General features: G+C 39.0%; 1 protein-coding gene across 1 annotated transcript in view; it reads right to left on the bottom strand.

Annotated features, from left to right (window-relative positions):
• ttn.2 (titin, tandem duplicate 2) overlaps positions 1-22,102 on the bottom strand; it is a 254,218-nt gene that overhangs the window by 138,744 nt on the left and 93,372 nt on the right. The window contains exons 79-95 of the mRNA XM_083996112.1: positions 21,628-21,913; positions 19,692-19,875; positions 19,520-19,603; positions 18,845-19,112; positions 17,436-17,699; positions 16,301-16,510; positions 16,116-16,193; positions 15,991-16,017; positions 15,117-15,173; positions 14,430-14,474; positions 14,181-14,234; positions 13,304-13,360; positions 12,270-12,341; positions 11,918-11,977; positions 11,697-11,774; positions 11,454-11,522; positions 201-245 (exon numbers count right to left, since the gene is read on the bottom strand). Of these exons, the coding sequence (XP_083852238.1) occupies positions 201-245; positions 11,454-11,522; positions 11,697-11,774; positions 11,918-11,977; positions 12,270-12,341; positions 13,304-13,360; positions 14,181-14,234; positions 14,430-14,474; positions 15,117-15,173; positions 15,991-16,017; positions 16,116-16,193; positions 16,301-16,510; positions 17,436-17,699; positions 18,845-19,112; positions 19,520-19,603; positions 19,692-19,875; positions 21,628-21,913 (1,938 nt within the window). The remainder of the gene's footprint in view (positions 1-200; positions 246-11,453; positions 11,523-11,696; positions 11,775-11,917; positions 11,978-12,269; positions 12,342-13,303; positions 13,361-14,180; positions 14,235-14,429; positions 14,475-15,116; positions 15,174-15,990; positions 16,018-16,115; positions 16,194-16,300; positions 16,511-17,435; positions 17,700-18,844; positions 19,113-19,519; positions 19,604-19,691; positions 19,876-21,627; positions 21,914-22,102) is intronic.

The raw sequence follows: 22,102 nt of genomic DNA, 5'->3' as shown, positions 1-22,102 counted from the left end.
AAGATTGTTTTGTAGAAAACGTGTTTGTACTGTATGTGTGCAATGAGCCAAACTGATATTTTGTGTCCAAAAATGTCCAATTGATGATTTGAACCTCAACCAGGGATTTAGCTGTGAAGTGCTGTAATGGAAGTAGGTGGTGTCCTGTTGCTGTGTAATGTGTGCACTCAGGTGAAGTGGGTGGTAATCGGTGCGCCTACCTTTCTTGACTCCTCCTGGTGCTTGGACAGGTCCTTTGGTTTCATCTAATGCAGAGGTATAGTTCAGAAAGTTGTTAGTTAGTTCATGTTATCAGAGTGAACAGCATTTACTTTGGTTTAATAATGGGAAGGCCTTAAGAAGCTGTGATCAAACATTCAGAAATAATGAATGTGTTACACAGACTGTGGATGACGGGTGATAATAGTGTGACTGAGATACACAGTAAAGTAGTCCAGGATCACATGATTTAGTTGGACCATAAGCAAAGATAAAGAGAAGACAAATTTGGCATGCTTATGTTGGAACGACGACAAATTAATGACTGAACATCACAACACACAACATTAAAAGACCAACAAAAAAAAGACTCACAACAAGAATCAACAACAAGAATAAAAGACAAAAAATGTGTGGTTACACATTATTAACAGTGATGATAAAAGATATGAAAAAGATGAAAAGAATACAAAGAATTCCAACAAAGATGATTCTTTTTTTTCTCAGTCATTTAAATTCCTCTACCTGTCTCAGGAGCTATCGTTTCTACCATGATTGGTTTTTCTTCTTCTGCAACGGTCTTGGTTGGTTCCTCAGCCTTCACAACAGGCTGTGGTATGGTTGCTTCAAGTATAAAAAAGAGGAATTGAAGTATAGCAAAGAATTACTGAAATACACAAAAGGTTGATTAAAAAAAAGCTAAGAATTATTGTCAGGATACCTGGCTTAGTTTCCTCATGTGCAGGAACTGTCTTCTCCAATTTCTTTGCTTTATCAGTCACTTCAGGCCGTTTGGCAGCTTCTTTAACTTTTACAGCAGCCTGCGGTTTGCTCTCTTTAAGTACAAGGTACACAGGCAGTTCAACAGTGAGTTCTCCACGGATATTTTATTCTAGATCTGATAGCTTGAGCTTAACTTCAGAACGCTGGTCCACGTTTCTAATCACTCCACAGTTCATTCTGCTCGGCAACTTGGGTTATATGTTGTATCTCTTCAGGATAAAGTCTCAAAGATTTTTAAAGATTTCAATTTGCTAAAGAGTGACATTCTTTCACGAATGCTGTAAGAAACCCCTCCCACAGAAACACAGAGACATACAACAGCAAACACGTTTAAAAGAGGAGCTATGTACCTGGTTGAGGAGCAGCTGGCTTTACCAGTGGCTCTTTCACTTGTGGTGGTGACTCCTTCTCCTTAACAGGAACTTGGAAATGAAATTATATGACAATCAGAACCTCAGTAAGACTGATGGGGTGAGCACCGAACCATGCAACAACAAATAACACAGACAGAGAAAACCCACAATGGATAACATGGAAAATGAGTTTCAAGACTTAAGAAACCCCACAAGAATATCTTACCTGACCTGTGAAACAACACACACAACACACACAGGTACAGTGACACATAAAGGACACAACAACACAATTAGAAGAATTGATTAGAAAAACACAACATAAAAAATGGAACAGTTGTGGTGGTTTAGATATCAGGTGATACGGAATCAAAAAAGAGACTGTCTCAGCCGACAGAACGGAGGTCCCTCGCAATGAGGAAGAACAAAGGTTGTGTCCAAACAAAATGGGTGATATGGCATGGATCTCCTCTTGAAATGATGACGACAAAGAAGATATGACTCGGAAACATCTTAAAGTGGATGATAAAGGGAGGATGTGCAACAATGTTTTGTGCTCAGATTGAAAAACACGTGCTCGGTGAATGACAGATCTGTTCCTTGTATACCTCTGGAGGGTTCTTTCACTTCTGATTCCAAAGACAAAACTGTTCTTTCAGTGAAGGACTGAAGCCCTTTCATTTCTCCCTCCTTTCTGGATATGGTTTCAGCTGGAGCATCTGTTTGGTAGCGAGTAGTCTTTCTCTCAGCCATCGTCAGCGTGGTTGTATCTGTTACTGAGGGTTCATTGACAGTGGGCTTATGCAAAGGTAACGTCTTCCTGGTATCTATTGTGGATTTTTCTTTCTCTGAGGAAAGTTTCAGGGTTAGATCATCAGGGGCACTATGTTTCTGTGGAGTATCTGATGTAATATCTTGTTCTTTTGGGATCAATGGTTTTACATAAGAAACATTGATGTCAGGTGTCCGTGAAGCTTGTATTTCTGTTTCATCCTGCTTTTCCTTTGTAGGTTTAGTAACACTGTGAAATATATCCTTAATGGTGTCTGTTTTAGACTGAATACCTTCACCAGTAAGCTGTTCTTGATCTTTCAGAAAGTCTGGAGATGTACGACCATATTGGCCTTCCTGGTGCCTTGGTGAATGAACAACGGCCTTTGAATCTTCCCTTTTCTTTTTTGTGGAGGGACCAGTTGTCATTTCTGCTATTTGTTGAGTTTGTGTCTGTTTTATTGGTATTTTTACACCAACAAATGGAACTTTGTCAGTTGTAAATTGTAAATTAACATCGTCATCTGTACTTTCCCGTTTATCACTGACTTTGTAAATGTCCTTTTTCCTAGATGCAACTTGTTTTTCCAGCTTGTCGGGAAAAATTAATCTCTGGGTAGTTTCAGATTTTAAATCTCCATCTTTAACAATGAGATGTTTTTCAGGTGCAATCTCTATCACAGGTGCAACTGAAATTGTTCCCTCTATTTGTTCCTGTTTAGTTTCTGTTACTTCAAATGGGGTAACACTACCATATTCATTTTTAACTGCAACTGTCTTGGATTGCACTTCATCAACAGACTTTTTTGTAACTTTGTCTAATTGCTGTTCTTTGTTTTTTACAGATGTTACTGCCTTTGATTGAACGTCTTTACTCTCAGTGTGTGTCAACCCTGTTACAGGCGTAACAACTGTGTCTTTGTCACTTTGCTTTTGGTCATGTTTTATTTCTTCAACTGTGGAAAATGCTGTTTTGACCATGACATTGGGTGTTTCAACTGCTTGTGGCCCTATTGAAGAGTGTCGATATTTTACATCTGGTTTGGAGACAACTGAGGTCTTACTTCCAATTTCTTCTCGTATTTCAGGAAATGTGTCTCTACTGGGCACAATCTTCTCTGTTTGATCTTGAATTGACTTGATCTGTTCAAGTATAATGTCTTGGTCACTGGACTCCATTCTCTTTGGTGAAACATCTTCCATTTCATAAATATCCTTTTTTGTTGTCGTACTAGCTTTCAGCAGCTCACCGGGTGTGGTATGACACTTGAGAGTGCCTGATTTAACATCTCCATCTTTCACCATCTGAGTTCTTTCAGATGCTAACTCCATCACAGGTGCCACTGAAAACGTATTTTCTACTTGTTTTGTTTCTGTTGTTTCTAAAGGAGTAACACAACCAAATTCATGCTGAACTACGACTGTCTTGGACTGCACGTCTTCAGCTTTTGTAGTTTTACCTGATGTTTGACCTTTCTCTGTTTGGGGTTTTGATTTTTTTGGTTTTTCTCTTACAGAGAGGACTGTTGTCTCTGTATCAATTAGTTTCTGTTTGTCTTTCACCTCTTCAACAGGAAGAACTGTGGGCGTCTTCTGTGTTAGAGTAGGTTTTCTCTGGGGTTTTTCAGATGCCATCTCCATCATGGGTGCCACTAAAATTCTTCTTTCAATTTGTTCCTGTTTTGTTTCAAGTGGAGTAACACTACCATATTCATTTTGAACTGATACTGTTTTAGCATGGATTTCTCCAACTGTTTGTCCTTCGTGTGTTTTTTCTTGCAGAGGTATTGTTGGAGGGATTTCACTATTTTCATCTTCAATTGTTATCTTTTGAGGTTTGACTAATATTTGGGCTTTGCTTTGTTTTTGGGAAAGATCTTCTAATTTCTTCTCTTTAAATTCCATCTCAGATGTAACGTCAACCTTCGTGTCAGTTTGTTCGTACTTACGTTTCTTCTCTTCGGGAGGAACTAATTTGACAGCTTCATGTTTCTTTGTGGCTCCTACTGACTGAATTTCTTCTATAATTGCTGCTGACTTCTCCTCACTCTTGGTCTGTGGCTCTCTCTTTTGAAAAATTGAGTCAAATTGACTACCATCCCCTTTTCCTGTTTCTTTATCTACAGAACATTTGTGTGGAGAATCATATGCTGACTGAACACCTGCTACTTCAGGCTCAGTTTTCTCTGGGACCATGCGGTCTATTTTTTCCTGTCTTCTCAGGGTCTTCTTTTCAATGGGTGCCAATTTCCCTATTTTATGTTTCACAGGTGTGAAGTTGGACCTGATGTCTTCATCTATGTCTCTGACCACTTCATCAGACATAATTGTCTGCTTTTCTGTTACCTGAGGTAGCCCTGAAGTAATTCTTTCAACTTGTTCCAGTTGGATATGTCTAGGTTCTAAAGATTCTACAGCTGAAATAGGTTTACATTTGGCTGTCTCTAGGGTTTTGTCACCTGGAGATTCATCTCCATCATGAGAAACAGATTCTAATTTATCATTTTCTACTAGTTCCTCTGGCTCAGTTTCCTTAACATCTAGTGTGAGCAATTTCTCCTTTTCCTGTTTTGGGTGTTCAGTCAGAGGTGTTTGGTCCTCTTGATCTTTAAATGAGACAATGACTGACTGGAATTCTTCACCTATTTTATCACCTTCCTTCTGCACTTTTTGCTGTCTCTTTATCTCTGATGTTTCTTTCAAGGAGTGAGGCCTAGATTTATGAATTCCCTCCTTTGCTGTTTTTTGAGTTCTGCTGAGTTTTTCTTCTGTATCTTGCTGCAGAGAGTCTCTGTGTGCTACACTGAACTCAACCTCAGGTGCACTAGAGATTTGTCTTTTAATTCCTTCTTCCTGTGTTGTTAGTCTCTCATCTTTAACTGGGGACATTTGTTTATCATCCCCTCCTGTGATGAATTTAGATGAGGTTTGGTCTCCAGCCTCTTGAGGTCTTACTAACTTTGCCCCAACTACTTCAAATTCAGTTTCTTTGATTTTTGAATGTTTCCTATCTTTATCTCTAGGAAGGTTTGATTGTACTGACCCAACAGGAGTCTCTTCAGGTTTGGTTAGCTTCTGGACTTTTTCTAACTCTGAATGTCTGACTTCTATTGCAGAACTAAGTGAGATTTCTCCCTCAGGTTTCGCTTCTGTTGTTCCTTCCATAGGACTGACTTTGACAAATTTGTCCTGAAGTTTAACAACTTTGGACAAAATGGACTCAGGTAGAGGCTGGCTTGTTGACAGTTGCATTTCTTTGGTTAACATCATAGCTGAGGCTTTTCCTTCTTCCTGTGTCTGTTCTGCTTGTGTTACACTTTGGTCTTCTATGTGTTCTACAGCCTGTTCTTTTTGTTTTGATGGCTGCATTTTACTTTTAGAAATGTCCTTTGATTTTTGTGATTGCTTACTTTCACTTAAGGGTTTGTCAGTTGGAGGGAATTTTTCAGAATTGTCTTCCTTCCATAATTCCTGATCTGTGACATGTTTTTCCCAAGTTTGTTCCTGAACATCTGACTTCTTGTTTAATATTTCAAAAGTATCAACTTTGTCATTTTGTATTTCTTCCTCTGGTTGAATTTGCTTAACCTTAGTTTCATTCTTATCTGCCACATTTTCAAACAGTTTGTCCTCTGTTTGAACTAAAGTACTTTCTTTGGATTGTGAATTCCTCTCTTGTCTAACTGGTTGCTTAGCGGGGGTTTTCTGTTTCACAGCTTTGGGTTTTCCAGTTATTTCCAACTTTGACTGCATGTTCTCAGTAACATCTAACTCTGGTGTTTTTGCAGATAACTTATCTGTTAGCCCTTGTTCAACTTGAGAATCCTCCAGAACTAGCACTTTGTTCAGAGATTCATTGACCTTTTCTTGAGTTTTTGGTATAAGTGTCATTTTATGACCCTGTGTCTTTAAACCATCAGTAACAGATATTGTACCACTTATTTCAGGTTCAATACTTTCATCCAAAATGTCTTCTTTATCCTTCTGGTTCATTTGGGCCTCTTCTTCAGCTTCTCGTTCTTTAGCCATCTCTGCAGAAGACACTTCTTCTGACATGAAAGGTCTCTTCTGAGATAGCCTTTCCTCTGTCTTTAAAAGACTAGTGATGGTTCCTTGCGGACAGAAGAGTTTAATAAGTGTGAGGACAAAGCACCATGTAGCGGTGCCAAGAGATTAGAAAAAACACAGACAAACATTTGGAGTTAAACAACACAAAGAGATAATAAAACGATAAGAGCAGAAGATCAAGAGGAAAATATGGTGTTGTTGTACCTCTTTCTGGTGTTTTTCCCTTCATCTCGATTTGTGTTTCAGATGAAGTAGCATGAGTGGGAATGGTCTCAACCTTGGCCTCTGGTTCTTTAAAGATAATTAGTCCTTGTTAAACATAATATGTTAAAAGGAAGAACGATAAACTTCAAACCACAGAGGGACAGAAAAAAGAACCTCTTAAAAAAGATACAAAAACACACCACCAGTTCTGTAGAGAACAAAATGAACAGGGAAATGTGATATGGAGAGACATTCACAAATGAGATGAACTTTGTTTGATGATGCACTTAAGTTGAATTGATTGATTCCCTAATATTTGGACAAAGAAGGAAAAAAGACTGCACCAAAGACAGAGACATGGAAACGTTAAAGATGAAGATGATGGTGTTAGATTTGAACTCTCTGTACCTCTGGCAGGTGTTTGTGGAGGAATCCTTTTCTTCTCTGGTTTTGAGGGGACTGAAGGTTTTGTGTCTTCTTTTATCTTTTCAGTATCAACCCTCTGAGGATGGATATCTTTGGGTTCCTCCTTTCTCTTGGATTCTGCTACACTTTTTGCCTCAGTCTCCTTTTTGATGACTTTTGGCTTCTTGAGGTCGGTATCTGTTACTGACTCTTTTGGTTTAGAGCTCACATCTATTTCAGGTTTTGGTTTTTCAACAAGTTTCTCTGTTTTTGCCTCATCTTCTCTAAAGTCAGCAATGACTGAGGGTTTAATGGGAGTTTCCTCCTTTCTTGTGGGGGTAACCTCTGTGGGTTTGGATTCTGTCACTTCAGTCTGCTCAATTTTAATTTCCTCAGCTCTACTGTATTCTTCCTCTGGAGTAGGTGATTGCTCATAGGTTACCTCTTTCTCAATTTTCAACCTTTGAGTTTGTTTTGTCAGTTCTGTACTGATTATCATTTGGGAAGGTTTGGTTTTATCTTTCACTATCTGTCTGTCCTCTGGTTTCTCTGTCTTCTGTCTCTCCCTACTCTCTGTTTTGATGCTAATCCCCATCCCTTTTTTGACTGAAACACTAGTTTCCTGTGTATAAACTTCCTGTGGCGGGTGTCTGACTGATGTGCTGTCCTTCCTCTCGTCAGTGATTTCTTCTGTTGGTGATTCAATTGTCTTGATGAAAAACTCTCCTTCAGTTTCTTCCTCCTTTACTACGGTGACCTCCCTATCTTTGTCAGATTCATCTACCTTGACTAGCTCGATAGCTTCTTGTGTTTTGGGGACAACTCTTTTTTTGGTCACCCTGACTTCCTTCCTCTTTGAAGCGTCAGTAACAGATATCTCACCTCTTAATTCAGACTTTTTGTCTGATTTGGTTTGGGCTGATTGTTCTGTTGTACTCAATACATCTACTTCTGATAACAACACTATGGTCTCGCCGAGTGGAGCCACTTCGTCCTCGTACAACTCTTCGGCATGTTCTTCCACTACTTCTTCATGTTCCCATATTTCCTCCGTGGGAGACACCTTCTCCGTCACATAATAAACTTCCTGTATTTTCTCTGCTTCTTTTCTTTGCTCAATCTTGACAAGACTCACAGTTGCTGGAAGTTTTAAGAAGTGTTGAAGAACAGGCGTCATGTGACGGCGCCAAGAGAGGACAACAAAACACAAAGACAATCAGGAGTGTTAGAGAGAGACAACACAGAGATTAAGAGGCTGGTGATAATCCACCAGTAAAAGATTAAGATGGTTCAAGAACTTGGTTTCACATGTTTTCAGATGGTTTGTACCTTTTTCACGAGGAGAGACTTTTTTCTCTTGATCGACCTCTGTGGACCGAATCTTCTCAATCTTCTTAGTTTCTATTACTTATGAACCGATTTTAAAACCAAGATGGTGCGTAGGAACAAGAGTGTTGTAAAAGAAGGGAATTCAGACAGTTACCAAACAGACAAAAATCACAGGTGCACACAACACAACAGAAGACACGGCAAACAATAAGATGTTGAAGATGTAAGATGTTACAAAACCCCTTGAAGATGTGGCAACAACTCAGTTTGTATTACTCTACATTGCACTTGTGACATCTACATATACTGTAGACTCAAAAAAAAATTCTGTTCATTGTTCCCTGCTATTAATCAACTGTTTTGAAGATCATATCAGATCTCTTGCATCATCTTAAAGACATAACACTTACATGGTTCTAACGTGTGTCCATTATCTGTGATATTCTGTGATAATCTGTTATCTCTTACTGAAACTAGCTTCGGCCTTTGGTTGTTCACTGTTTGTGTATCTGATAAATGAGCCTTTAATTATCAACATTGGGTAAATATCTGCATTAAAGCTTCAGATTCTCTAGTTTTTTGAGTGTACATTTAGATGTGCAGCATTAAGCCCCATAAACGTCCATTGAGTTTATGAACAAGTGCTGTAACTGAGTGTTGCCAATGGTTGACATGCATGAAGAAGATTCAAAGAAAGATAAAAAGAGTTGAGTTCTGCCTCAGCTGTACCTTTAGGAAGAGGTTCTTCAGCCTGTGGTTTGACTTTAGCTTCAGGTGTTTTATCAGTGGTTTTAGTTATAACTGTTTTCTCCACAGAAATCGTCTCTGTTTGTTTCTTCAACACCTTTTCAACTTTTACTTCTTCAATCTTGACAGGAAGCTGCTCAGCTGGCTTCTTCTCAGGCAGCTTCTCTACATCTGCTGCTTTCTGAGGAACTTGTGCAGGCTTCCTGACAGGAGGAACCTTCGCTGGAACTTTTTCCTCAAGTGTTTTTTCTAAAACCTTCTCTGGCACCATCTTTGAGATTTCCTCCACTTTTCTCTCAGGTGCCAGAGCTTTTTCTGGGACCTTCTCATGGCTCTTTTCCTTCACCTCTGTTTTCCCTGGAGGCCGTCTCTCAGGTCCTGTCTCAGGGATTTTATCCGGCCAGCTCTCAGCTTCAGTCTTCAGCACAACAACCTCTTCAAACACCGTCTGAGCTACTTTTTCAGGCACCTCTTCTGGTACAATTTTAGGTGTGGGCTTCAAAGCTTTAAGAGGGTTTGACACAGAAACATACACAAGACGTGACTGTAGAGAACAGAAAAATGTGCTGGCGCACAAGGAAGGCTATATCAGACACAACAGGGTTTTCCCTGTGAGGAACATGGTCCTGCTTGTTTAAAACTGGACAAGAATTAAAGAACAACAAAAAAAATGCACAAAGCCAGGGCTGGATCAGAAACAGTAATGTACCTTTCTCTTTCTTTGTTGGTTCTTCTTTAGGAGGAACTACAGCAGCTTCTGCTTTCCTGGTTGGTTTTTCTGGCTCCGCCACCGGAACTTTAAAGAGCAGCATTCACATACATTAGAAGCTGTACAAGGACTTGAAGCTGAAAATGCTGTTACAGACAAACCCACCACTCTAACGAGTGTAAGACCAGACAAAGCAACAACTGACAAACTCTTGTGCAGCCCCATCATAATGTCATGGCGACTCTGTGAGCCAGAGGTTAAGATGTTAGACACACACACCTCAGCTGCTCAAGAGAGCCCAAAGATGAGGGTAAGAGTTTAGGTTTTAGTGGGGGCAGCGTTGGGATGATCGGCAGCTTCAGGTACCTTTAGGGGCTACAGGTTTCTTCTGAGGAACTTCTTCCACTGTCTCAACCTTTTGTGGGACTGGTGGTGGTGGTGGCGGAGGTGCAACCACCTCCTTCTTGGTCGGTGTTTCGGGTACTTTGAAAAAACATCATCATTTATCAGATATGTGAAATTGTAACAGTCAAAAAGGCTGTTGAAGAGTCAAATGACGTGAAATGACAGGACACAAAGAGACAGACTGACTCCATCTCAGACATTACAGACAGTTGAAGTGTGTAAAACATTAAAAGGTATTAAGTTCCTTAAGATTAAAGAAGTAAGAAGTTTGTCTGCACAAAAATCTAAAAACTATGCACAAACAAGCATTCAAGAACAATCACTCCAGGTGAGTAAAAGTTGGAGTTATGAGAATTAAGAAAAACTCCAGAAACTCAACCAGAGGTGGTTTATACCTTTCTTTGGAGGTTCCTTTGGAGCAGGCGTTGGTTCTGGTTTGGCCTTGGGAGCTTCTTTTGGAGCCGGTGTTGGTTCTGGTTTGGCCTTGGGAGCCTCCTTTGGAGCCGGTGTTGGTTCTGGTTTGGCCTTGGGAGCTTCCTTTGGAGAAGGCTTTGGTTCTGGTTTGGCCTTTGGAGGTTCTACTTTTGGGGCTTCAGGCTCGGCCTTTTTGACCGCTGGTTCTGGTTTGGCGACGGCTGGTTCAGGTTTTGATACTGAAGGCTCAGGTTTACGGACTTCTGGCTTTGGTTTTTCTGGTTCTGGCTTGGTGACTGCCGGTTCAGGCTTGACCTTTGCCAGCTCTGGCTTTGCAGCTTCTTCGGGTACTTAAAGCAAGATTCAGATTGGTTTAGATATACGTACGAGCAAAGACAGACGCACAAACAGTCAAAGATTCGCTTCCAGCTGGAAGCTAAGCGAACACAATAGAGACATGTCAGAAGTGAAGACAGACAAAACAAAAAAAACTCACAGTTCAACAAGTTCTTAAAAGTCAACACACACAACCAAACAAAGCAGGAAATACCTTTAGATGGAGTTGGTGTCGGCTTCTTTTCTGGCACTGGTTTAGCCTCAGGCTGCGGCTCAACCTTCACAGGTTTGGCTTCTGGTTCTGCTCTGGGAGCCGGTGTGGGCTTAGGCTTTGGTTCTGGTTCTGTTTTTGCTTTGGGCTTGGGTTCGGGTTCAGGCTTAGCTGCAGGCGCCACTTTTTTGGGCTCTGCCGGCACCTGAGGCTTTGGCTCATCTTCAAGTAGGCAACACAGACATTGGCTAACGTTAGCATGAAGTCGTGCTAGCATCTAAGAGTTATCAAGAGGCACTCGAACGAGCGAGATGACACTTAAGACAGAGACGCACACGGATGTAGAGTGAAATTAGCAAAGTTGTTGTGTGGAAAACAGACAACGCTGATTACAGAGTACAAACAGTTAAAATCTGGATAAAAACTGAGACAAACTTTAAGAGGTGAGATGCTACGTAGCGGTGACGTGGTGAAGACTCTTGATAAGACATGAAACAACAGAAAGAGCTAGCTTATGTACCTTTCTTTGGCACGCCAGGCTTCTCAGCGGGCAGCGAGGGAGCGGCCGGCTTCTTAACCTCCTCTGGTGCTTTTACAATACAGTCACACACACACCATAAACCAGGGAATCAAACAAGAAAACAAACAAGACAATGAGAGGAAATGAAGGGAATCTATACAGTGTAGTTGTTAAAGGACAAATGACTCATCAAAAGAAGGAAAGGTGCTCAGAAGTGAGATGTTACATCTCAGACATCTCTACCTTTGGGAGCAGGAAGTCCTATCTTCTCTGGAACCGTAACTACGGGAACCTTTTCCTCCACCGGCTTCTTGGCCTCCACTACTTTAAAGTTTCAGTAAAAATTCACAATGTTAATGGAGGTTAAGTGAAAAGGTCACAGAACCATATTATATTTTAAAAGCCACAGATGAATTCAGTATTTAACAGGTACATGTACGCCAACATCTAAAGCATGTTGGTACCTTTAGGTGGTGATGGCTCCTTCACGGCCGCTGTCGGCTTCTCTTCAGGCTTTTTCTCAGCTGTGGGAACTTAAAAAGACACCAACTGTGTTAGCATCACAAGAGAGATGCTGAGCTTTTGGCTGGTGAAGCAGAGAGAGAAGCGCAGCAGAAGCGCAGTAAAAGAAAAAGTACTACAAGTACTACAAAGTTTACCTGTTGTGAAAAATGGAAGAGTCAATAAAGGGATAAAAAAAAATAGAAACGACAAAGCAGGACAGGACAAAACGATCAAAGATTTTAGTAGACGAGGATGGACGCTTGAGTTTGCATGTTTTGCAGAATAAGGTGCTGATGTTCAGCTCAACCCTACCTTTTTTGGGGATTTCCTCTCTCATTTCAACTTTCTTGGTCTCCACTTTCTCCTCAACGGGAACTCTGACAGCTGGTGGGAAATAAAAACATGACACATCCAGGATCATCATCACAATACATACATTAAATCTATACACTGCAAAAACTCAAAATCTTTCCAAGAATATTTGTCTTATTTCTTGTCAAAATGTCTCAATTTTAGTCAAAACTAAACTCTTTCCACTTAAAATAAGACTCATCACCTACAAATTAACTTGTTTTTAGATCATTTTCACTTGATTCAAACTAATTTTCAATTGAAATAAGTAGAAAAATCTGCCAGTGAAAGCAAGTTTTTTATGCTTGTAATAAGAAAGAAAAACTTGCTCCACTGTCAGATTTTTCAACTTATTTAAAGTGGAAAATTTGCTTGAAAAAAGTAAAAAGTGTCTAAAAACAAGCTACTTTTTAATGTGATGAGTCTTATTTTAAGTAGAATTAGATTTATTTTGACTAGAAATGACATTTTGACTAGAAATAAGACAAATATTCTTGGTATATTTAAACATTAATAAAAATCATTATGTTTAGTTTAGTTTAGTTTAATACGTTTATTTGTATCAGGGACAATGTACGAAATAACATTAGTCTCAAAATGAGAGGAGATGCTTTGTACTGGGTTTAGCTTAGTAGCTACTTTCCATCCGTAGTCCCCGGATGATGTAACAAATGGATGAGCCTCTGACAATCAGTGTTGCATGAAATACTGTCTCTTGTTATAAGACAAACCTTAAAGCATGTCCTGTAAACAGCATGCATGGTTGGGAAATCAGAAAAATCGGTTGAATCACAAACTTAAAAAGCACTTGTTGAGCAACCGACAGTTATACAAAGGGAAGTAATGAGCCTCAGTCTGAGAGGTTAATATATAAACAGAGGAAGAATTAAAGGACAAAGGGAAAACAGCCTGTTAAGTTAAGAGAGAGCCATGGTTAAAAGAGCGGCTCAGACACAGAGGGGTTAAGACACAGGTGTCCTTCACTCATCTGATACCTTTGGTTGTGGACACCTGTTGCGTTACCGTCTCCTCTGTCCAGCTCTGATACTCGACTGCGTGTGTGACGATCACAACAGTGACAGAACACAACAAACGTGAGGAAAACACTTTGTGCTCTGTGACAAAAAACTCACGACGTCACCTCACAGTTCAAGAAAGTCAAAGTCTTGTCGTTTTCAGTTAATAGGGTCAAACTTAATTAAACATTTCTTTCCAAAACATCCGCTCTTTGATTTTGAACAGGCCAGGGGGCGGCTTGATCATTTTACTTTTCTAAAATATAAATGAAGTTGACTTGTGTCTCTGCTAACACAGAGTTCAGTCTGGAAGCTACAAACCAACTCTGTGTTTAAACTGTGACATTTAACTTCCTGGATCGACAAGATGGAAGACTTTGACTGTGAAACGACAACATAGCTTGAAGTTATTGGTGAGAGAAATGATGATGAAGAAATGGAAGTTTGGATGTTTGTTAAAAAAGTGAAAAAAGAAAAAAACATTCCAAAACCTCAGACAAACAAACAAACAAACAAACAACACGAATGACCAACAAGTACAAAGACAGAAGGAAATCTACACCTATACCTTTACAAAGATAGAGATCTATCTATCTATCTATCTATCTATCTATCTATCTATCTATCTATCTATCTATCTATCTATCTATCTATCTATCTATCTATATATCTATCTATCTATCTATCTATCTATCTATCTATCTATCTATCTATCTGTATTGATCTGGGTTTAATAATGATGATCTCAAGGAACTTCCTAGTAAAATAAAGTTTAAATAAAGTAATAATGGTGATGATGAAGATGATGATGATGATGGAGAGGACGAATAGAAAAAGAAGAAACAACACGTCGTACCTCTCTGCTCCACCTTCACCTCCTCTTCATAGTGATATGTAAATTCAGCTGATTCTTGAAAAAAACAAAAATGTTTTTGTTGTTTTGTAATCAAGAAAAAAAGAAATATTTTGACTGGATTAGTTTGTTTGACATCGGTTAAAGGTAAAGGTTAAATAAGATGTTCACTGTCATGTCAAACTGATGTTAATCAGTTGTTGTTGATGATGGAGGAGGTGAGCAGACCAAGTAGAGAAACACAGTAAATACCTTTATGTGCAACCGCTTCTTCATAATGATAGAATTCAGCAGATTCTTTAAAAGACAAAAAAACACGTCCAGTTCATTTAGATTTTTAATTTGCTTCACATGTTGGAGTTTTTGTTTTGGTCTGAACTTAAAGCAGAAGTGAGTGATATATTTGTGTTAATATAAGTCTTAAATAGTTGTATCTTCCGACAGCAATCACTTACATAGAGTGTTTGGTCTGAAACACGGGTCTGTCAGTCACTCTGCTCTGCTCTGAGCCGAAGAGAAAACATTTATCGTATCCTACAGTTTTTATCCAATGAGGAGAGAGAACGGCATGCAGGGCTGTGTGTGCAGCCAAGGAACGCCGTGAATGTGGTGACGTAGCGACGAGGACTGTTATGGTGCGTTCAAGGAAACTCGTATTTTTCCGACCGTGAAGTGGTACCAGTTCGATCTGGTACGAGTTCACCGGTCGGAAGTTACGAGTGGCCGTTATAGTGACTTTCACCGGTAAAACAGGTCGGAAAAACACGAGTGGGTTGCCTGGAACGCTACAAAGTCGTAAGTTGTGACTTGAAGCTGTAATTTACGGTTTCAAAAGCCTGCCTGGAACGCAGCATTAGCGAAAACGACCGGATCACTCACTTCTGCTTTAATGAATCATAAAGAGTTGTTTCCAAATCTATAGCTAAATGCTCCTCTTACCTTGAATTGCCACTGATGAGGGCACTTCAGGCCTCTGAACTGAGGAGTCTGGGACATCTATAGAATACGGAATATGGTTCATACCATCACTTTATTTTAAAGAAACTACCATAATTATTTAAGAAAAAGTGAGCCTGCATGTACAGTAGTATAGTATCAAAAACATGAATAATTGGCATTCTGACATTTTGGTAAATCCTCTTGCTCCTCAGCTTTGTGGGAGGCAGAAGATACAGACACCATACCATCAACCTGGTACATATCACCATACTAAAGCAAGTCTAAATCACTGCAAAAACTCAAAATATTTCCAAGAATATGTCTTATTTCTTGTCAAAATGTCTAATTTCTAGTCAAAACTAATCTCTTTCCACTTAAAATAAGACTCATCACATAAAAATGAACTTGTTTTTAAACAGTTTTAACTTGTTTCAAGCAAATTTTCACTTAAAATAAGTAGAAAAATCTGCCAGTGAGTTTTTTGAGCTTGTAATAAGAAAGAAAAACTTGCTCCACTGGCAGATTCTTTTTCACTATTTCAAGTGAAAATCTGCTTTAAAGAAGTAAAAGGTGTCTAAAAACAAGCTACTTTTTAATGTGATGTAATGTGCGTATTTTAAGTAGAATGAGATTTGTTTTGACTAGAAATGACATTTTGACTAGAAATAAGACAAATATTCTTGGTAAGATGTTGAGTTTTTGCAGTGTACTAAGAATGGATATGCTAATGGTTTGTAGTTACTATCCTAAGAGCATATCCTGGATGGTGTCAAAGTAAGCAGCAGTTTCCTGTCTCTGCTGAAGACGAAGAACAAGAGGATTTCCTGATGTGTCCCTGAATAAAAGTTGTTACTCTAGAAAATAAAATACTCACCGAAAGGTACCATTGCTAATTCAATTTCTGTGAAAAGGGGGGAAGAGTGAACAACGCGTTACACACTGGAACAAACAAAAAGCTGAACAGAAACAGAAAAAGTGGCGCCTGACTAGGAACTGTACCTTTGCCAGACAAATAAAGCTCAGCTGTGCTCTTAGCCTCTCCTCTGGGCTCCAACCTCACAATCACTGAGTACACGCCTACATGGGATTAGTAATGAAGACGTTTAATACTCAATAATAAAAACAAATTTGGAGAAAAAAAAATCTGTTGGGCCTCTGGGGTTCCATCATGGCGCTCTACACACCTTCGTCTTCGATGGTCACATTTCGGATGACCATGAAATGTCTTCGGCCCTCGCTTGTGAAGTTGTACTTAGGGCTCTCTTTCAGTTCCCAGGTGTCTTTGTACCATGAGACAATAGCGTTGTCGAAGGACACCTCGCACTCAAAGGTGGCCGACTGCCGCTCGTTGACTTCGACGTTGTGGATGCGTTTGGTGAAATGAATTTGTTCAGCTAGAACAGATAAAGACGTGAATGGGTAAAAAAACGTGTTTGGCATCACAACTGGGAATGTAATGACAATAGCTGAATGGTAGTTCTCATCGACACAACATCCACAGGTGTTAGAAATAAATGAGGATCAGAGGAATGTTTATGGGATGGTTATGATGACTGGTTGTTTGGGGGGGGAGGGGGGGATATGAGTCGGAACTGATGTAAGCACTGCAAAAACTCAAAATCTTACCAAGAATATTTGTCTTATTTCTAGTCAAAACAATCTCATTCTACTTAAAATAAGACTCATCACATTAAAAGCAGCTTGTTTTTAGACACTTTTTACTTTTTTCAAGCAAATTTTCCACTTTAAATAAGTAGAAAAATCTGACAGTGGAGCAAGTTTTTCTTTCTTATTACAAGCACAAAAAACTTGCTTTCACTGGCAGATTGTTCTACTTATTTCAAGTGAAAGTTAGTTTGAAAAAAGTGAAAATGATCTAAAAACAAGTTCATTTTTAGGTGATGAGTCTTATTTTAAGTGGAAAGAGATTAGTTTTGACTAAAATTGAGACATTTTGACAAGAAATACGACAAATATTCTCGGAAAGATTTTGAGTTTTTGCAGTGTTTGCGGGGGGAGGGGGTGGGGGGGTGGATTTGAGTCGGAACTGATGTAAGAAGACAACGAATGAGATGATGGCGGACGTTTTTTTTTTGCAAGAAGAGAATCCGGGAGAGGAGTGAAGTGGTGAAGAATGTTAAGACAGAGGAGGAGGAGGACAAGTTCCACAAGAAAGAGACAAAAAAAAGAGGAAAAAATCTTCCAACATTAGTCGCAGAGCTTTGATGGGGGAAGAACTCTGAAGAGGTTAGTCAACGGGCAGAGCATCCACCACCACCACGTCTAGAAGGTTTCACCAAGGTTTCACCGTGTACAAACCTTCCACCCACAGGTCGGCCGAGGACTCGAGGTGCTGGAACCGGCAGCTGTATCGGCCCTGGTCTTCAGGCTTCAGGTCTCTGATCAGAAGCTTCTGAACCTTGTGTTTCACCTCGGACGAGTACCTGCCCTTCATCTCTAACTGCGAGCCATTTTTAAACCACTGCGCCTCTACATTAGGGATGGACAACTGACAAGACAGAGTGCAACACGACTGTCCCTCCTTACCCGATGTGTCCTGCAGGTGCTTCTCAACCTCCGGCTCTGCAAGACAAAAAACCCCATTGGCATCAGTCAGAGGGGTTAAATGTCATTAAACTCTCTGGAAGCTTAGACATAGGCTAGTACTATCCACCACTTTATTTTCCCATGATCCATTGCGTCACACCACAACGGAAGTCGGTTTTAGTAGCATTCTAGCGAGCGGCTAACTGGTAGCGTTAGCCACCGGTGTATACTGCAAAAATTCAAAATCTTACCAAGAATATTTGTCTTATTTCTAGTCAAAATGTCATTTCCAGTCAAAACAAATCTCATTCTACTTAAAATAAGTAGACTCATCACATTAAAAAAGTAGCTTGTTTTTAGACACTTTTTACTTCTTTAAAGCAGATTTTCACTTGAAATAAGTAGAAGAATCTGACAGTGGATCAAGTTTTTCTTTCTTATTACAAGCACAAAAAACTTGCTCCACTGTCAGATTTTTCTACTTATTTCAAGTGAAAATGTGATTGAAATAAGTAAAAAGTGTCTAAAAACAAGCTACTTTTTAATGTGATGAGTCTTATTTTAAATATAATGAGATTTGTTTTGACTAGAAATAAGACAAATATTCTTGGAAAGATTTTGAGTTTTTGCAGTGCATGGCAACACCCAGCGTCATTCTCCGGAAAGTGGTGGATAAAACAGTTGCTGTACACTGCAAAACTCAAAATCTTTCCAAGAATATTTGTCTTATTTCTTGTCAAAATGTCTCAATTTTAGTCAAAACTAATCTCTTTCCACTTAAAATAAGACTCATCACCTAAAATTAACTTGTTTTTAGATCATTTTCACTTGTTTCAAACTAATTTTCAATTGAAATAAGTAGAAAAATCTGCCAGTGAAAGCAAGTTTTTTATGCTTGTAATAAGAAAGAAAAACTTGCTCCAATGTCAGATTTTTCTACTTATTTCAAATGGAAAATTAGCTTGAAAAAATTCAAAAGTGTCTAAAAACAAGCTACTTTTTAAATCTGATGAGTCTTATTTTAAGTATAAATGGATTTATTTTGACTAGAAATAAGACATTTTGACTAGAAATAAGAAAAATATTCTTGGTAAGATTTTGAGTTTTTGCAGTATGCATTCTCCGTAAAGTGGTGGATAGACCAGATGCTGTCCGTGTGGATGGAGGGAGTGGGTACCGACCTGTGACGGTGAGCTTGGCGCTGGAGATGTGCGGGCCACAGACCACCCGGTAGTTGCCCTGGTCGGACGACTGGCACTTCTTGATCTTAAGCAGGTGGCGGTCGCCGCTGATGCTGATGTCGTACTTGTCTCCGGTGTCCAGTTTCTGCGTGCCCTTGTACCAGGACAGGGTGATCTCTGGGTAGTTGATCTTCACCTCACACTCAAACACCGCCACCTTGTTGGTGAAGACGGCCTGGTCGGAGATGTCCTTCACCACGGTGACAGGCTGCAGGAGAGACCACAGAGTTATCCCTTCAAGTCCACAATACCACTGTTGTTTGTTTCTGGCAGGCATTTTAGATTTAGTCTTAGTCTTTTTGAGGAAAATACTTATTAGTTTTAGTCAATTTTAGTCATTTATATATGAATGTTTGCTCTGGTTAAAATTATGACATTTGTGTTGTTAGGGTCAGTTTCAACTCCGTTATAATGATTAGATCAATAATAATTAGAGTTAAAACTAGAATTGTAAGTGCAAATCCAACTTTTTCATGGATGGAACCAAGAGATGAGAAACAAATGGGATGATAAGTAATTGATTTTAGTGTGTTTTAAGACTCGCGTCAAAACTGACCCTAACACAATACCAAGAGAAAAACCTCAACACATGACAAACAGTCGATCTGTCCTGACCTCTGTCCGCTCCATCCTCTTCTGCAGATCGGCCACAAGTCGGGCCATGTCCTCATCAGACTCTCTGTCTCCACGTTCCACTTCCTGTCATCAACAACAACAACAATATTCAGCACAACATCCATGCACACGAAGACACAAGAGACGTCTTGTTGATGGTGCAGAGTTTTACCGGTCTTCCACTTTCTTCTGCCTTCTCCTTCTTCAGCTGCTCGATGGCCTGCAGCAGGCCTCGGTAGTCGGTGATGCCGTACATTCGGGCGTATTTCTCATACTCTTTGGGGTCCACGTTCCTCAGCAGCTCCACAATGTCAATGTCTTTCTCCTCCTGGGGACTCTTCTGCTTCGATGGAGTCCTGAGGAAACCAGAGCGGTCCAGAGATTAAAGCAAGTTAGAGCAAACAATATCAGCTAAAAAACATGGTTTGATATTAATAAGTTATCATTAAATGAAAAGAAAACAACATTTATGGTGTTTAGTGGTGCTACACTGCAAAAACTCAAAATCTTTCCAAGAATATTTGTCTTATTTCTTGTCAAAATGTCTAATTTCTAGTCAAAACTAATCTCTTTCCACTTTAAATAAGACTCATCACCTAAAAATTAACTTGTTTTTGGATCATTTTCACTTGTTTCAAACTAATTTTCAATTGAAATGAGTAGAAAAATCTGCCAGTGAAAGCAAGTTTTTTGTGCTTGTAATAAGAAAGAAAAAAGAAAAACAGATTTTTCTACTTATTTAAAGTGGAAAATTTGCTTGAAAAAATTAAAAAGTGTCTAAAAACAAGCTACTTTTTAAATGTGATGAGTCTTATTTTAAGTATAATTAGATTTATTTTGACTAGAAATGACACTTTGACTAGAAATAAGACAAACATTCTTGGTAAGATTTTGAATTTTTGCAGTGTAGGATCAATTGTGAAGTAAAATTAAAATTAAATCAAGTGTAAATTGATAGAGTATATGAAACTAAGTTTTTGGGAGTAATTATTGATCATAAATTGTGTGGGAAGCCTCATATAGAATATATCAAGGGAAAAATATCCAAATTCATCGCTATTCTTTATAAAACAAGGGACATGTTGAACAAGAAATGTCCGCATATTTTATATTATTCATTTATATTTCCATATTTGACGTACTGTATTGAAGTCTGGGGAAATGTTTATAAAACAAACATAGACCCTATAATCAAACTTCAAAAAAGAGTCATTAGAATAATAAACAAAGAGTGCTATTGTGAACCTACCAACCCACTATGTTTAAGATCTAAGGCATTAAAATGTTCAGATATTGTGTTCCTAAAGACAATGGAAATCATTGTTCGAGTAAAGAACAACAGCATTCCAGTTTGTATCCTTCAGTTATTTAAATTAAGAAAAGGAAACTATCATTTAAGAGGGTTATTGATTTTTGCAATGTGTAAAGTGAGAACTAATATAAAATACAAATGTGTTTCAGTCTTGGGAGTTAAAATGTGGAATAAGCTCAGTGATGAGTTGAAGACATGTAGTTCTTTGTTGAGTTTTAAGAAAGCCTTGAAATGTAAAATAATGAAAAATTATAAAATACAGTAATGATTACTTTCATCTCATTATTTTGGACTGCTGACATTCTAGGTAATTTAACTTCATAGAGTGTAAAGGATAGGCACATATAAGCCTTGCACTGCAAAAACTCAAAATCTTACCAAGAATATTTGTCTTATTTCTAGTAAAAAAAAAATCTAATTCTACTTAAAATAAGACTCATCACATAAAAAGCAGCTTGTTTTTAGACACTTTTGACTTTTTTCAAGCAGATTTTCATTTGAAATAAGTAGAAAAATCTGATAGTGGAGCAAGTTTTTCTTTTTTATTACAAACACAAAAAACTTGCTTTCACTGGCAGATTTTTCTACTTATTTCAAGTGAAAATTAGTTTGAAACAAGTGAAAATGATCTAAAAACAAGTAAAGTTTTAGGTGATGAGTCTTATTTTAAGTGGAAAGAGATTAGTTTTGACTAGAAATGAGAAATTTTGACAAGAAATAAGACAAATATTCTTGGAAAGATTTTGAGTTTTTGCACTGTGTCGTCAGGCTGTTTCCTGGACGGTGACAGACTCACTTCTTCAGTTTGGCACGGAGGTCTCCCTCCAGCTGAGCCGCCTCTTTCTTCTCGTCCACGTGCATGTCGGCGCTGCACTCGATCTCTCCGTGCTTGTTGGCGGCGACACACCGGTACTGACCCGAGTCGGACTTGGTCACCTCTCTGATCTCCAGCTTGGCCTCCTGACCCTTCTGCTCGATGGAGATGCGTCCGCCGTGGTTGATCTGCCTCCACTTGCCCTTCATCCACTTCACACTGGGGATGGGGTCTCCGCCCACCTTAGCGATGAAGGTGGCGGTTCCCTCTGTGGAGCAGCAGGGCAACGGTTAGGGCAAATCAATGTCAATATAACATATTGCAAAAACTCAATATCTTTCCAAGAATATTTGTCTTATTTCTTGTCAAAATTTCAAAATTTTTGTCAAAACTAAACTCTTTCCACTTAAAATAAGACTCATCACCTAAAAATTAACTTGTTTTTAGATCATTTTCA

Source organism: Trachurus trachurus (assembly GCF_905171665.1).
Source record: "Trachurus trachurus genome assembly, chromosome: 21".
NCBI classification, from domain to species: Eukaryota; Metazoa; Chordata; class Actinopteri; order Carangiformes; family Carangidae; genus Trachurus; species Trachurus trachurus.
This window is presented reverse-complemented; position numbering and strand designations above follow the sequence as displayed.